The sequence below is a fragment of the Cystoisospora suis genome (genome assembly GCF_002600585.1).
Source record: "Cystoisospora suis strain Wien I chromosome Unknown contig_6744, whole genome shotgun sequence".
Lineage (NCBI taxonomy): Eukaryota > Apicomplexa > Conoidasida > Eucoccidiorida > Sarcocystidae > Cystoisospora > Cystoisospora suis.
Window position 1 is genome coordinate 3,964 of NW_027159531.1, and position 14,341 is coordinate 18,304.

Sequence of the window (14,341 nt, forward strand, 5' to 3'; positions counted from 1 at the left end):
TCTTTGATCAATCAATCTATCGGTCGTCAGTTTCTCTGTCTATCTATCTGTCTGTATCTGTGTATCTAATTTACCTCTCTATCCCCTTCGAGTACGGGGAAGACTGTGTGCTTAAGCATGAACAGGAGATCTTCTAGAGAAGTGAAGGAGGAATCTGACAGGAGAGACGAATGATGACATGTCGAGCACGAATCGATACAGACACGAGATTTCGAGAAGGGAAGCGATCCTTTGTCATCTACGGCCCCCCCCCCGTTCTTCATAGTCTTGATAGTAGTAGTAGTAGTTGGAGGAGTAGACATCATAGTAAAGCAACTCTCATCAACACTTAGCTGTCTCTGTGTGTAGCACTCGAGTAGATGAACGAAGCCGAGTGATTTATACCGCGGTAGCCTAGACTGTAACCTATCGATACTTGGTACTGAAAAGAAAAGAATTTTGGAATGTAATCTTCAGGAGGAGTAATGCTTGTTTCGAGACTCTTAATACCATCTTTTAGTCTTCCTGCCTTCCCCAATTCACAAGAAAAGTGTTTTTTGTGACTCAAGGAGTGCTTTTCGAAACCTGTCTATCTATCATTCACCACCTTCGCGTCTTTTCTACAGCGAGAATGCCTTGTCTATCCTTGAATGCGCATAAGGAAGAAAGACGATCGGAGGGACGTGTCTAATCATTAAAGCCGTCGTCAGCTGAGAACGGACCTTCTTTCTTATATCTTTCTTTCTATCTCGTGTATAAGGACTCATAGTGCCTCTCGCTGTGACTGGGGGTTATGCAATCACCGACAATCCAAGGTGTACATACACCACAAGAAGAAGAGAATACAAGCACGAGAGAGAGAAAGCGCAAGACGGTAGATATATCCCTCTCTCTTCTCTCGCTCCTATGTTTGTAGCCTTCTTCGCTCTAGCCGAAGAAAAGAAAGCATAATATAGATAGACATCGATGGAGAAGTAAAAGAACACTTGACGCGAAGCCATTAAGGTCCCGAAGGGCAGAAGGGAAAAAAAAGCCTGGACGCCGAAGCACTCGAGTATATAGCCACAGGTAACAAATCAAGCGTGCATTATTCTGTTGCCAAAAGAGAGAGCTAGCTATCTTCGCTTCGAATTCTTCTTTTTCTCTTGTTTCTCTTGGACATCTTTTTCATCCCCGGCAGGCATACTCCGAGTGGAAGCTACTCGTGAAAAGAAAGAGGAAAGCAAGAGGGGGAGTCCTAAAATGAAAGAACGTCTCTCAGAGGAAAAGTTCTCCTTCTTTAGAGATCAAGAGATTGGAAGTGAGCGAGGATATCTAGGGACCACGCCTTCGAGGAATGCATGCGATTTGAAAAGAGAGAAATCTCCTTCATTCATGTTCCTCTTCATTCTCTCCTATTTCACTTCCGCTCATACCCTTGTCTGTTCTATATTCGTCTCTCTTTATATAGATATACATATATATATAGACATCAATATCATCATCGCATGCATCCCGGCGGCAATAAGAAGAACGCCTACAGATCATACATATATGTATATTAAAAGAGAGTGTAGAAGAAAGAGAAGGACTGCCCCTACATAACCACACGAGGACAGAAACAAGCTTGCATCTATACATATATCGATATACCTGTAGAAGAGAAGAGTTACTCGATGAGTGAGATGTGTTAGATACCAAGCCCCACTCCCATTACAGTAATAGGTCCTACTATTATAAGACGCTATTACTATCACTAGTACGACTGCTCCCTTTGTATTATGAGGTTATTCATCCATACACACGAGATTTGCTTCAAAAGAACTACAAGGCACCAATCACACAAATCGATCCTTTCAAGCGCTCGTTCAACGCGAAGAAAAAGAAGACCTTCTTCGCACAACGCCCTAGCTCATCTATTCCATCATCCCGTTATCAACTCTGTTCTTCTTCTTTCGCTTTGTGTATTCCTTGGGAGTTTCTCGATATTCTCTATCTCTCAACGACCCATAGGAATCGAAGATCCATTCCAACTATCCTCCTTCCCTTCCTCACGTCGTCTCTCGATGGCGGAGCACCAAAGCATCACTCACTACATCAACCCAAGCAGCAGGAGCTTCTTTCTTCTTCATGTAGACAGTCTCCTCCTCGAACGAAGAAGACCTCTGGACACGTCCAGGTCATCATCCGTACATGAAGGAGACCTATTCAAGAAGACATGTCCACACTTATGCATATGTGTGGATAGTGTGTTCTTTTCTCCTACTGATACGATGCATGCATGAATGCATGCGCGTGGTGCTTATGTTTCATAGAAACGAGAGAGAGAGTCAATTGATGGTACGAGAAGATCCATAGAAAAGTGAGCTTTCAGAGAACTTCTACTACTTCAGTTTATTCTCTTCTCTTCTCCATACTGCCGATCATCACCGATCTTTTCCTTCTCTAGGATGATGTCGCGCGAGATGTGAGCGAGTGGACTAGCCCGATAGTTCAAGAGGATACTTAACACTCTCTCTCGGTCTCTTTTCTTCTCCCGTCTTTTCCTCTCAGGCTTCTTTTAGTCTTGTTGACGACGAAGTCCCCCCCTCTCCTTTGAACCTAGGTACTCTTCATTCTCCTGTCCAAAGAAAGGAATACACATGCGCTTCTCCAGATTCTCTATAGGAGGATCGAGCGACTTATCGGACTGAAGAAGATCGAAGAAAAGAAGACTGATGAGAGAAGGAAGAAGGAAAGAAAAGTTGAAGTTTATGAAGAGTCGCGTTACGAGGAAGAAGAAGTAGAAGGAGATGAATGGAAGACATGACGGAGATTGTCGTAGAAGTTGTCCCAGGAATCAAACCATGCTGGACGAGAGTGTATATACACCTGGAAAGAAAAACACCAAAGTACTCACAATGATCTCCACACGAAGCCTTCTGGAGTCACATATCTATCTATACCTATACCCGGGTATATCTATCTATGTATATAGAGAGACATCTACATATATATCTCGCTCTCTCCACAAATATAATAGCGATAAGTATGCGCCTATAGGTATGCGTATTCAAATGGATACAGACATATCTTTTGCTGAAGAAGCTACAGAAGAACGTCTAGATTTCTCAAATCCAAACTAGTCTCTCTCAGATAAGCAATCACAAACAGAAGAACGTAATGCATGCATGTCTCCTTAGGTATGTATCTATGTCTGTACATACACTCCGAATCTGCACAGACACCTCAGATACAATCCAACTGAAGAGGCTGAATGTCTTTTAACAAGACTAGGATGAAATCCTGACAACACCTCCGTCTCTCCGAAGAAAAACTAAAGAGAAGTCTCTTTATCTTCACCGAGATAAGACCAAACACTTCTATCACCATACAGAAGGACGGAACGAAAGACAGAAAAGGAGAAAAAAAAAGAGAAAGCTAACTCCCTCGATGCTTATTGCCGGTCATATCATCACACCCTGTAATCTCATCTTACACATATCTATCTATCTACCTATCTATCTATCTACCTATCTAAATATCTATATGAAGAGAGGGAGAGTGGATGTTATTTGTAAGAAAGCCGGATGCCTTTATCCAGATGTCTTCACCATATTCCCAGCCCTCACCTACTCTCACACAGATATTACAGATATGTCGTACATACACCAAGATTCTTTCTTGCCTCCCGCACAGACATCATCTATAGAAACATTAAATCACATACACACTAGGCGGTAAATCTGTATCAACATGTAGTGTATAAATCTGTACGTATGTGAGTGTCCTTCTCTTTAACTGTCTTTGTATTGAAGAGGAAGATCTTCTTCTTTCCTGTACCTGGATATCATCGGAGGCAGTTGGGTCATCGTAGTAGTCTACAACATATCTCACAGTCTCTCCACATCGATCGATATACCAGTCATGTCGATCAAAAGGAAGACCTCTCCTAAGGAAGGAACAGACACAATCGTAGATACACGACTACATATAAAGATACATCTCTATCTATCTCCAATCTAAGAGCTGCCACCTAGAATCCATCCATCAGTCTTTGATCTATCTGTGTCTCTACATGGTAGACTGATGAATCCTAGAGAGCTGACAGTCACTCACACCACTCCACGCTTGTTGACATAGCGAAAGAAGAAAATAGCTTCTGTTCTATTTCGTCCAGCTAAATATATATATATATATATATATACAGAACTAAAACTTCATACAGATGTGTACATGTCGTCTATGGATGCTCACGAATTGCCTTCCCTGTGGGATATGTACGGAAGTATCAAGAGATATATCGCCACTATATGCAATATGTATATGGTATGTATACAGAGTAGCTGTCGAACTGCATGAACCTACTATAGGTTTCTCCCGTACATGCACGAGAACTTCCTTCGAAATCTCTTACAAGGACAACACGTGTCTCTGTGGTGTCCATATACAACTCCAAATATCCATACTACGTACATATGTACTTGCTATGATACATATACATATATATGTATATACATATACATCCATCCCTAGAGAAAGCCACAGATATAACGGTTCTCTATATATATGCACATGTTCTGACATGAAACCTTGAAATGATGGACCTCCATCGTACAGTGTAGAAGAGCAGATCCATGAAGAAAAGACGAGAAAATAACTGATGAAGGTTTTACATCTACATACACATGCACATCCATATAAAGAGTAAAATAGGGGGGAAGACAGAAGATGTACGGAAGATGCCCTGTATCTATCTATTTCTATCTCTGTAGATGTACCACGAACGTTCTCTCCCTCTGTCTCCGTCTCTGTCTCGCTCTCTCTCTTACGAAGTGAAGTACTGATTCCATCGAGCCGTAGGTGTGAAGTCGTCTGATCGACCAACGAAACGCCTTAAAGACGCGTCTTTGCAAACCTTCCCCCTGCACAAGAAAAGATAGACACACCACGGATATCCATTCTTCTACTCTCTCTTCTTCTTCTCCTTTATCATCCTCTCCTTCCCTTTCTCCACACGAGTGACGGGAGCCTTTGCAAGCAATTCAGAAAACCTCGGAAACTCAGGGACCACAAGGAGATGAAGGCGGGCGTAGAATCCTTGAAAGAGGGGACGGACAGAAGAGACACAGAGAGATGAAGAAAGAAGGAAAACGCAATCGATGTAGACCATCGAGACATACAACATCGAGAAACCGTACCGATCTCTGTCTCCACAGAGAAACACATCATACACACAAGGCCCTTTAATCGACGAAGACCTACATGTGTCTATATATATAGAAGCTCCGTTCTACATATATAGACACATAGACATATCTCTCTGTCTCTCTGTGCTTGGAGCCAAGCACACATTGTATAGTCCGATCTCAAAGTACCCTCTGCATTTCTTTCCTTAACAAGATGACCTCCCTCGAAACCATCCAGCTGTCGCCTTAGGCCTACCCACCATCCACAACATAGAGACATAGAGATAGAGACGCTTCATCCATCATAGACCACTAGACCCCACGTAGATCCATGGATGTGTATAGATACTAGATCTACACGTATCTACAACCTATAGATACAGTGCTTTATTCCTATAGTATCTACAGAGAACCTATACATGTAGATACTTATCTACAGATATCTGTATCGAGATATGTTTCTATCAATAATGTTACTGAGGGAGGAAGACAGAAGAAGAAGAGAGGAGTTGTGTGTATGCATGCGACTTGAGGCTTGTTATCTTCCGTCGTCTCTCTCTAAGGGATAAGCGAAGAGACACAGTGATTTCGCGCCTTTCAGAAAGGCGAAGAAGAAGATGAACAAGCGACGGTTTCTTTCACAAGAAGAGAAAGAAAGAAAGAGTCGATTACTTGTCTTTCTGAAGTTGTGAATGAAAATGCTCCCAGTCAAGAATCTGCTTCCACGTTCTCTCGTTGACGATGTCGTGTACATACACCGTACTTTCCATAGCATCAGCTGGCGGGGGTTCCTTATTCTTTCGTCTCATCGCTCGATGAAACTGTAGAGGAGACGGATAGATCCATGCTAGGAAACACCACAAAGGACAGAACGAGGAACTAGTTAGACAGATAAATAGACTGAGACAGAAATAGACAGATGAAAATAGATAGATAGATAAAGATAGAAGAGAGAGAAATAGTTTGGGTCCTTTCTTCCTATGTATCGGCGAGTATGATGTATGTTACATGACTTGGAGGGATGTACGTACACCTCAGAAGAGAGAGAGTGAAATAAAGAAGCCTCCTTCCAGTTCTCTCAATGGAACAAGACAAGCACCACTCTATTTGTCTTGTAGACTCGCGTACCCTTGAAGAAGATATACATCCAGACGCACACATAGGTATAGAGACACGAATATACGTATAGATACATATGTACATACATATCCATATATACATACACATCGATACAGAGATACACATCCAAATAGACATACATACTCCCACATATACATCCATATTCATACACACATATACACACATCGATACAGCCATATATGACTAAAGATACACCCCAACCTTCTTTCACTTTTTGCAAAACGCGAGAAAGATGCCGCGTAACCGTTTTGTACGTATACATGAAAGAGATTTAGAAGAAGAAAGTCGATGTTTTCTTTCGAGAGTGAAGAGAAAGAAAGAACGACTAAGCGTCGTTAAGGAGACTAGATGGAAATAGCAATGACTTACTTGTCCCTTCTTCTCCCGTCTTCGGGATCGACGACTTTCTTCTCTTTGTGGAGAGAGAAGATCCTTCCCCTCCTGTATGTCCTTCTCCTTCGACTTGTTCTTTTGGATCATTTGAGATATCTGGCATCATATTACGAGGATTGATCACCCCTCGACGATCATGCGCTTGTTCTTCTCCCTTCCCCCCTTCTCCTTGTTCTCCTCCCCCACCCCCTCGGCCTAGTGGGGGGGATCCCCAGCGACTTCCCGGGGGGGGTCCCCCCTCCCTATCATCTCCTCTTCGAGCAGGTGGAGCTCCACCACGAGAGAAGAAAGCGAAGGGCGAGAAGTTTATCTGGTCTCCTTCGGGAAGAGATGAGAAAGGTGGTAGATCTCGATTCGAGAATGCAGATGCAGAAGATGAAGGAAGGTCTGTATCTGAGCTACGAAGAGGGCAAGAAGAAGGAAGAGATCTAACTCCATCTTGAACTTGTTGTTCTGTACCGGCCTTTCTTGCTTCCTCTTGTCTGGTCGTCGAAGAGAAGAGAGAGAAGAAAGAACGCGATGCTACACAGGGGGGATGTTGTGGTTGTTCTCCTTCTTTTCCATGTGACTTTTCTGAAGGAACGAGTAGGCGATCATGACAAGGAAGAGAATGATTGGAAAAGGGAGAAAAACAGAAGAGCCGAGATCGAAGATCTCCCGAAGGAGAACAAGAAGATGAAAGTAATTCACGAGGCTTTAGAGAAGGAAATAGCAAAGGAGGTGATGAAAGAACAGGCATAAGAACACGCCCAAAAAGACATTTCCTGACTCTTCTCTCTTCCGTCTCGGTAAACAAAGGGCAAGACGAGGTATCGGATGTCGCAGGACCAGAGGAAGAAGATGAAGACGTGAAGGGACAATGATTCTTAAGAGGGCATGAGGAAGAAGACGTCTGGTTTGAAGAAAGAGAGGTAGAAGAAGAAGGAGAAAGAGAAGAAGAAGTAGGTGATCTATCAGGGGACACAGACATTTTGACGTTGTGTTGTGAAGGAATCTGGAAGAGTAGTTTTCCTTGGTATCCGGGGGATTATTCTGATTCTAGGTCACAAGGATTCTTTCTTGTCACGCCATACCCACGGAAAAAAGAGGTGCTCCTCTTCTTGTTCGTTCTCTCCCGTCTGCTACAGACAACACACCATTCGACTTCCCCATGACATAAAAAGGCTGTCCGGTTAACCTCGACCCGCGAGGATGACGCCCGGTGGCATCTATCGCCCAGGAAACGAGGCAGAGAGTGAGATGAGAGAGAGAAAGAAGACCTGCGTAGTAGGAAAGAAAAGAAGAGGAGAGAATGATGAAATGAAGAAGAAAGAAAGACCACATGAAGGTTTCTTTTGATCGACAAACGCACAGACGGTACCACTGACATGCATGCACGGAGATGACCATCAGGAAAAAGCAAGAGACAGACAAGCAAATGGAAAAGACTTCTTCTAAAAGAACCTGATCAGGAAGAAAAAGCGCGTTCCTCAGAAGAGACTCCATCACTCATCATGCATGCGGTCTGCTGGCTGTTTTTGAGCGAGTAGAAAAGAAGAACTTCCGAGATGATCTTAGTGGTTTCCCTTCTTATGAGAAAAACGACAACTTTCTTATCTTTTCTTATCGTGTTCGTGCATGTGATGCCGCACCGACACGACTAAGCATTATCTGCTTTTCTTCGAGTCTAAAGTCCCCGTAAGAAGCGGAACACAGACACCAAAGAGATACGAGCGACAAAACCGAAGCAGGTAGGAGGATAAAGAGAGAAAAGTGACCAACAACGGCATGTGCTGTTTATCCTGATGAAAGAATTGCCCTGCTACTCCTATTTTCTTTCAGAAGACGAGAGGTGTGCTCCAAAAGACAAAGAAAAGAAGAAAGTTACTGTCAGGAAACATCCTTCTTATAACCTCCTTCTGTTCGTCACCGTCACCTCCACTTTCCTTTCAGGTTCTTCTTTTTCTTGTATACGTAAAAGGAATGGAGAGTTTCACTTAGATTCCACACACAAAAACTCACAGCTTGCTACCAGTCTTCGGGAACTCGATGGAGAGCGAATGTCGAGCCTACTTCGAGCTCTCCCCAGCTATCTCGGAGGCGACCCGTTACGGCCACAGATTGTAGTACTAGTAGCCGCCTGACAATCCTTTATCTGTATTTTCTCATTTTTTTGCGCCTGAAGACGTCAGTTATCTACACTTTTCTCTTGTAGTCCTCTCCATTCGATGAAGTAGCACCAACAATGGACGGTGCCCCCGTCGTGCAACATGAAGAGAGGCGCGTTTCTTGCCTGGTCGCATAAGCAGCTAACGTCTCCTAGTCGCGGTGATTAAAGTTCGACCGATGTGGAGAAGACGTTTGTGTCGTAGGGTTTAGGGTGTAAGTACCCGGTCCAGGGGAAAAGCAGCGATCGTCATGCTTGTTCTGATCAGCAAGAGCCGCGTGAACAAGAAGATACCGAAGCGGAGTATGAAGATCTCCACAGTAGCGAAGTGATGGGGGTGATCGCCAACAACTCCGGCGCATCTGCCATCAGACTTTGTGTAGCCTGTACTCCATGCGGATGCACCCCCTCCCTCCCCGGCTCTTTCATGTGCGTAGTGACGTGAGCCTTCCCTTTAGGGTGACTACAGTTCGGACAAAGCAACTCTCTTCGTATCTAGACAAAAAGAAAAACTCCGCAGACAGAACGATGTGTCTTCTTCACTCCGCCCCTAGGTACCCAGGAAATGTCAAGTCATTCCCTCACTCCAACATTCACCGACTCCTGCGTAAGAAAACCTGGTCCATCTAGTGACTGATCTATGTTCGATCTATCTATTCGTCTATCAATCTATCTTGGGTCTATGTATCTAACGTTGGTCCGTCTATCCATCTATCAGTCTATTCAAAATCTTCGCCGTCAAAAAGAGGTTGATTGAGAAGAATCGCTGCTGCGTTGTCTTTCTTTCACGAAACACCCCAATCCAGATAGACGATGAAACATGAAGCAGTGACAAGACAGGAAAAGAAAGATAAACGTTAAGAGTAAGAGAAAATTTTCTTCCCCCTTGTAAACAACATTGTTCTTTTACATAAAAGCAGAGAAAGCGTCTGAGAAAGACCACATCCATCCATACATCGACACATACATACACTCGACATATCTCCTGCCGAGAGAAGAGAAGAAGGGAGAGATATGTCAAAAGAAGATAGAGAGATAGGAATCCATAAAACAAAGAAGGGCAAGACACTCAGTGCATCTCTCTATGGATGGAGAGATAGACAGGAACGATTACTTGAGAGAGGCAGTAAAGAAGTGGTCTTGAGAAAAAAGTTATCCTTTCCATTCGCATCTCTCGACCTTCATCCGAATCCTTCCTTTCCCTTTGCTTCCTTCATTCCCTTCTTTTCTTTCTTTCCTTCTCTAAGAAACAAGCTTCACGATTTGCAATCTCCTGAGCACCGTCTGTTTCTTTCTTTTTTGCTTAGCTTAATAGAGGTAGAAGAGACAGGAGAAAAATCTTCGCTTTCTTCTTCCTTTCTTTCTCTTGAAGATAGAGAAAACTTCACAAGTTCACCTTCTCTCCTTTCGCAACCTGTCATTCTATCTATGAGCTCTTGTTTGCATCCCTCCCCTCTCGAGAGAGAAACAGACAGAAGAAAGACAGAGAAAGAGAAAGACGAATACAGTAGAGAAATACCTAACCTGCTGTTAAAGAAAGATATAGAAATGGTGTCCATGAGGGTGGAAGAAGCTCATGAAAGAACGAGATAAGAAAGAAACAGATAAGAAAAAAAGAACGAAGAAGGCTTTTTGTCCTAGGTTCCGATTTGACGATAGTAGAGAAAGAGAGAGAAAACGGAGCGAAAGACCGCTGAAGCAGAGAGAGGTGAAGAGAGAAGATGTGACTTTGGAGAAGAAGAGGAAGCACAAAGAAAGAAAGTCGTGTCAAATCAGCGGATACATGTCACGGAGTTTTGATATGGTTCTGAGAAGGAAAAGAAGAAGAAAGAAAAGAAAAAATAAGATGAAATAACAGAAATAAATCTCCTGTTTTTCGTCTTTTATTACCCTCCCGTCGTTGTTTAGAAAGGGAAGAAAATCATCACGCGACGTGGCGGGCGAAAAAGATCCTGAGGTGTACGTACACCTCAGAATCCCGATATCTACGTGTGCGTACACCTCAGGAACCGATCATCTACGTGTATCTGGCTTTGAACACTTTCCATGCCCTCTCGAATTTTCTTCATACCCAGAGAATATGCAGAGAACTCTCTTCACATCATCACTCCATCTCGCCATTCATTTCTCTTTACCAGCGCATATGCATCACACCTATCTACCTGTTTCTGAAGCTATCTATCTTTAATCTATCTATCTTTAATCTATCTATCTTTAATCTATCTATCTATCTATCTATCTTTAATCTATCTATCTATCTATCTTTAATCTATCTATCTATCTTTAATCTATCTTTAATCTATCTATCTATCTTTAATCTATCTTTAATCTATCTATCTATCTTTAATCTATCTCTTTAATCTACACACGTATACACGGCGTTAACGCTCATACCTGAACACCATGTACATGTTTCTTCTGTCTACGTATAGAAGGCGGCGTCATGTATGTAGCCCTACGCAGATGACGTGGATGGCTATCTATTTATATACCTATGGATCTTCCTTGGAGAGATGCATAGATGCCTAACGTACAAAGCATGATGAAGACAAAGGCTATCTTAGACCATCAAGAACACTACAGCGAAGAAGCAGGGATGAAAGGAAGAAAGAGATAAGAAAGAAAGAAAGAAAGTGATAAGAAAGAGAAAGAAAGACAAGCAAGGCAATCGGACCTGTAATATTTGAAGTAGAGTTGGTTCCATAGAATTTGGAGTTCCTCTTTTTGCTGAAGAGCTGGGAGGTCAATCAGCCAGTGTAGATTTTCTTTCTTTAATCTTCTTTTGACCTTTAATCTGATATCACGACATGGGTCTCCATCCGATCTATGATCACTTGTGACGGGTCGGCTATGGTCCCCATGATGAAGAGGGGGTGTAGCCATTATATTAGTAGAATTCTTCTGCTTGGTCTTATGTTCATATCCCCGTCCCTCTTCAACATCTCGAGTTTTTCTTTCGCCTCCTTGAGTGGAGAGACTGCTGGCGGTGCTTTTTATATCTTCAGAAAGAAGAGGAAGACGGACCTCCCCGTCTTCTTGTCTTATTCCCCCCCCGGTCGTTCTTTTCTCTTCCCCACACTGTCCTGAGCTCTTCTTCACTCCTATAGACGAACTAGTCCTACTATGGTCGTCGTGACTGGGAGAACGAGAAAGATCGCCATGGCCGGAAGTAGCTTCAGTCTCGGATTTCATTCTTTCGTGATGAGGATGATGTACAGTCACTCCTTCTCTCTTGCTTGGTTGAGCTTGTGAAGAAGATGGCGGCGGCAAGACAGAAGGAGAAGAAGAGGAAGATAACAAGGACGAAGAAGCGGTGGTAGTCTGGTGAGGAGGATCTTCCGTCTTGAGAATCGATGCTGATATTGATAATGTCGATGAGTCTTCTTCTCTCTTCTTTTCTCGCCAGTCTCGTCGATTCTCCAAATCTTCACGGGGAATAGCCGGGGGAGGTGGAAGAGGATGAGATAAGCATGATGCCAATTGAAGAATCTCAGACAGTCTAGAAAGGAAAGAAAAAGAAAAGAAAGACAACAATGACAGAAGAAAAGAAAGGAACAAGACACATATCTATCTATATATCTCTCACCTTCACCTAGAGGACCGATCTTCTCGCAGTCCACCCTCCACGTACCCATACATATAGAAGGACTGTATATCTCCACAACTATATTGAGACGAGGATGCACATACATATACATAGAGTGAGACAGTACAAAGAAGTGCATCTACATAGATACATATGAAGACACGTATATGTATACATATATATATACATACATATATATATAGAGAGAGAGAGAGAAAGAGAGCATGTGAAATCACCCCTTGACATACTTGCTGACTCTCCTTTCCAGACTCATACCTCAGGACCATACACGAGCACTGTGTATATGCACATGTAGATAGAAAGAAAGAGACTGGTCCTAGGGAGATTCGGTTGACATATCCGGAGCGTCTTTCGCGTCTATATGCGATGTGTGAAACGACGGTCAATCGTAATGAGAATGAGGGAGGTACGAGGGTTGAGATGCATCTATCTTCAAGAAGCTTCATTTGCTCCTCTTCAGAAACCACTTATTCTACTGACACTTCTCCCCTTCTTCCACATTTTGGAACTAGCTGGAGTGTATATACACCGCACTCTGGCAAAACTGACTTTCTATCTCTTCTTACAACTCTATTGAGACTTTCTCTGCTGTCTTCAGTACTAGCGCTGTCTGATACATCGCTGATATTCTTACAGCTTTACTAAGAAGCCTATCTGTTTTTTCTATATACATATCTACCTGCTTATGATCGATCGATCGATCTATCTCTGTAGTATATGTGTAGATATCTGTATGTCTTAGAACACTTCACTGTCATCATCATGTTCCTCTACTCTCTATCTCTCAAACTTCGCTTCCTCTCTCAGCCCGGGTTCCTAATCTTCTTCATTCTTTCTCACCTGACGGCTTGTCTGGTCGTCTCTTTGATGAGACGAACAATACGGCAAGGGCTTGTTAACGAGCTGCGATTCTTCTCTTCATCCTCTTCTTCTCTTTCTTTTGCCCCTTTGTTACGAGGGTCCTGGTGACTGTCGTCATGATGATCTTCATGTTTCTTTCTTCCTTCCTCTTCTTTGACGTCTTTCTCGCCTTTCAAGAGAAGCTCTCTAGATAAGGTTTTCTCTCGAAAGGTTTGTCCGACTTCTCGAGGATAAAGAAAAGAACGAGGAAGAAGCTCAAGATCCAGAAGAAGTTTGAGACCGGCAACATCTCGCAACTGGCTGAAAGAAGACGCAGGCTCTTCTACGGTCAGCTGCGAGAAAAGAAAGAAAGAAAGAGAAGAAGAGAAATGGAAGGAGAGAGGTGGCCGCCAAAAATTCTCTCTCGTCAAATAACCTCCTCGTCTCTCTCCCGGAATTCTCGAGTGTATAAGCAGAAAAAGAGAACAGAAGGAAAGAGACATCTATACCCTCCAATAGACCTCGCTATCAAGAAGACGTATCTACACAGCAAGACTGATGGTGACGAAGCATGATAAGAATCTACAAAGAGGAAATTCTACATGTCTGTATGAAGTGTATACACAACAGTTAAGATAGTCAAGAGAAGCAACGAAGAGAATGCATATGAGAAGAGGGACAGAAAGATACTGCTGTGCCAAGAGAAAAAGGGGTCATCTCCAAAGAAAAGGAGAGACATGTCATATTCCTTTGTCATCATGAGGACACCTCTCCTTCTCATCCAAGAAAGCCACGTTTTCCATGCAGCTCGCTTCTCTCTTTGGAGCTCTAGAATCTACAGACAAGACTTTTCTTCCTCTTCTTCTCTTCGCTTTTTCTTCTTCCTCGTTTTTTTCTCTCCTCTTACCTCAAGGACGTTTAGATCCAGGATTGCATCGCAGTAGATATGCTCCATCATCGCTAGGCCTACTCCTGTCAACCCAAAATACCCACAGCAAACGACCCCTTCCTTGCCGTATGATGAAGAAAAAGTTCAGATAGATAGATCGATAGAGGATAGATAGATAGATCGATAGAAGATAGAAAGAT

At 43.0% G+C, this 14,341-nt stretch overlaps 2 protein-coding genes across 2 annotated transcripts; both read right to left on the reverse strand.

Annotated features, from left to right (window-relative positions):
• Window positions 1-946: 946 nt before the first annotated feature.
• Window positions 947-8,078, reverse strand: CSUI_010146 (cytochrome c-type heme lyase). The gene is made up of 5 exons (XM_068070251.1): window positions 6,636-8,078; window positions 5,799-5,973; window positions 4,770-4,862; window positions 3,781-3,889; window positions 947-2,829 (listed from the first exon to the last, which is right to left on the reverse strand). Exons 1-5 carry the CDS (start codon window positions 7,627-7,629, stop codon window positions 2,725-2,727), a joined length of 1,476 nt encoding a protein of 491 aa, XP_067917773.1. The 5' UTR covers window positions 7,630-8,078; the 3' UTR covers window positions 947-2,724.
• A 1,474-nt stretch (window positions 8,079-9,552) lies between these two features.
• CSUI_010147 (histone lysine acetyltransferase hat1) lies at window positions 9,553-14,308 on the reverse strand. Its single transcript, XM_068070252.1, has 4 exons — window positions 14,160-14,308; window positions 13,253-13,605; window positions 11,480-12,304; window positions 9,553-10,612 (listed from the first exon to the last, which is right to left on the reverse strand). Exons 1-4 carry the CDS (start codon window positions 14,208-14,210, stop codon window positions 10,573-10,575), a joined length of 1,269 nt encoding a protein of 422 aa, XP_067917774.1. The 5' UTR covers window positions 14,211-14,308; the 3' UTR covers window positions 9,553-10,572.
• Between the last annotated feature and the right edge of the window lie 33 nt (window positions 14,309-14,341).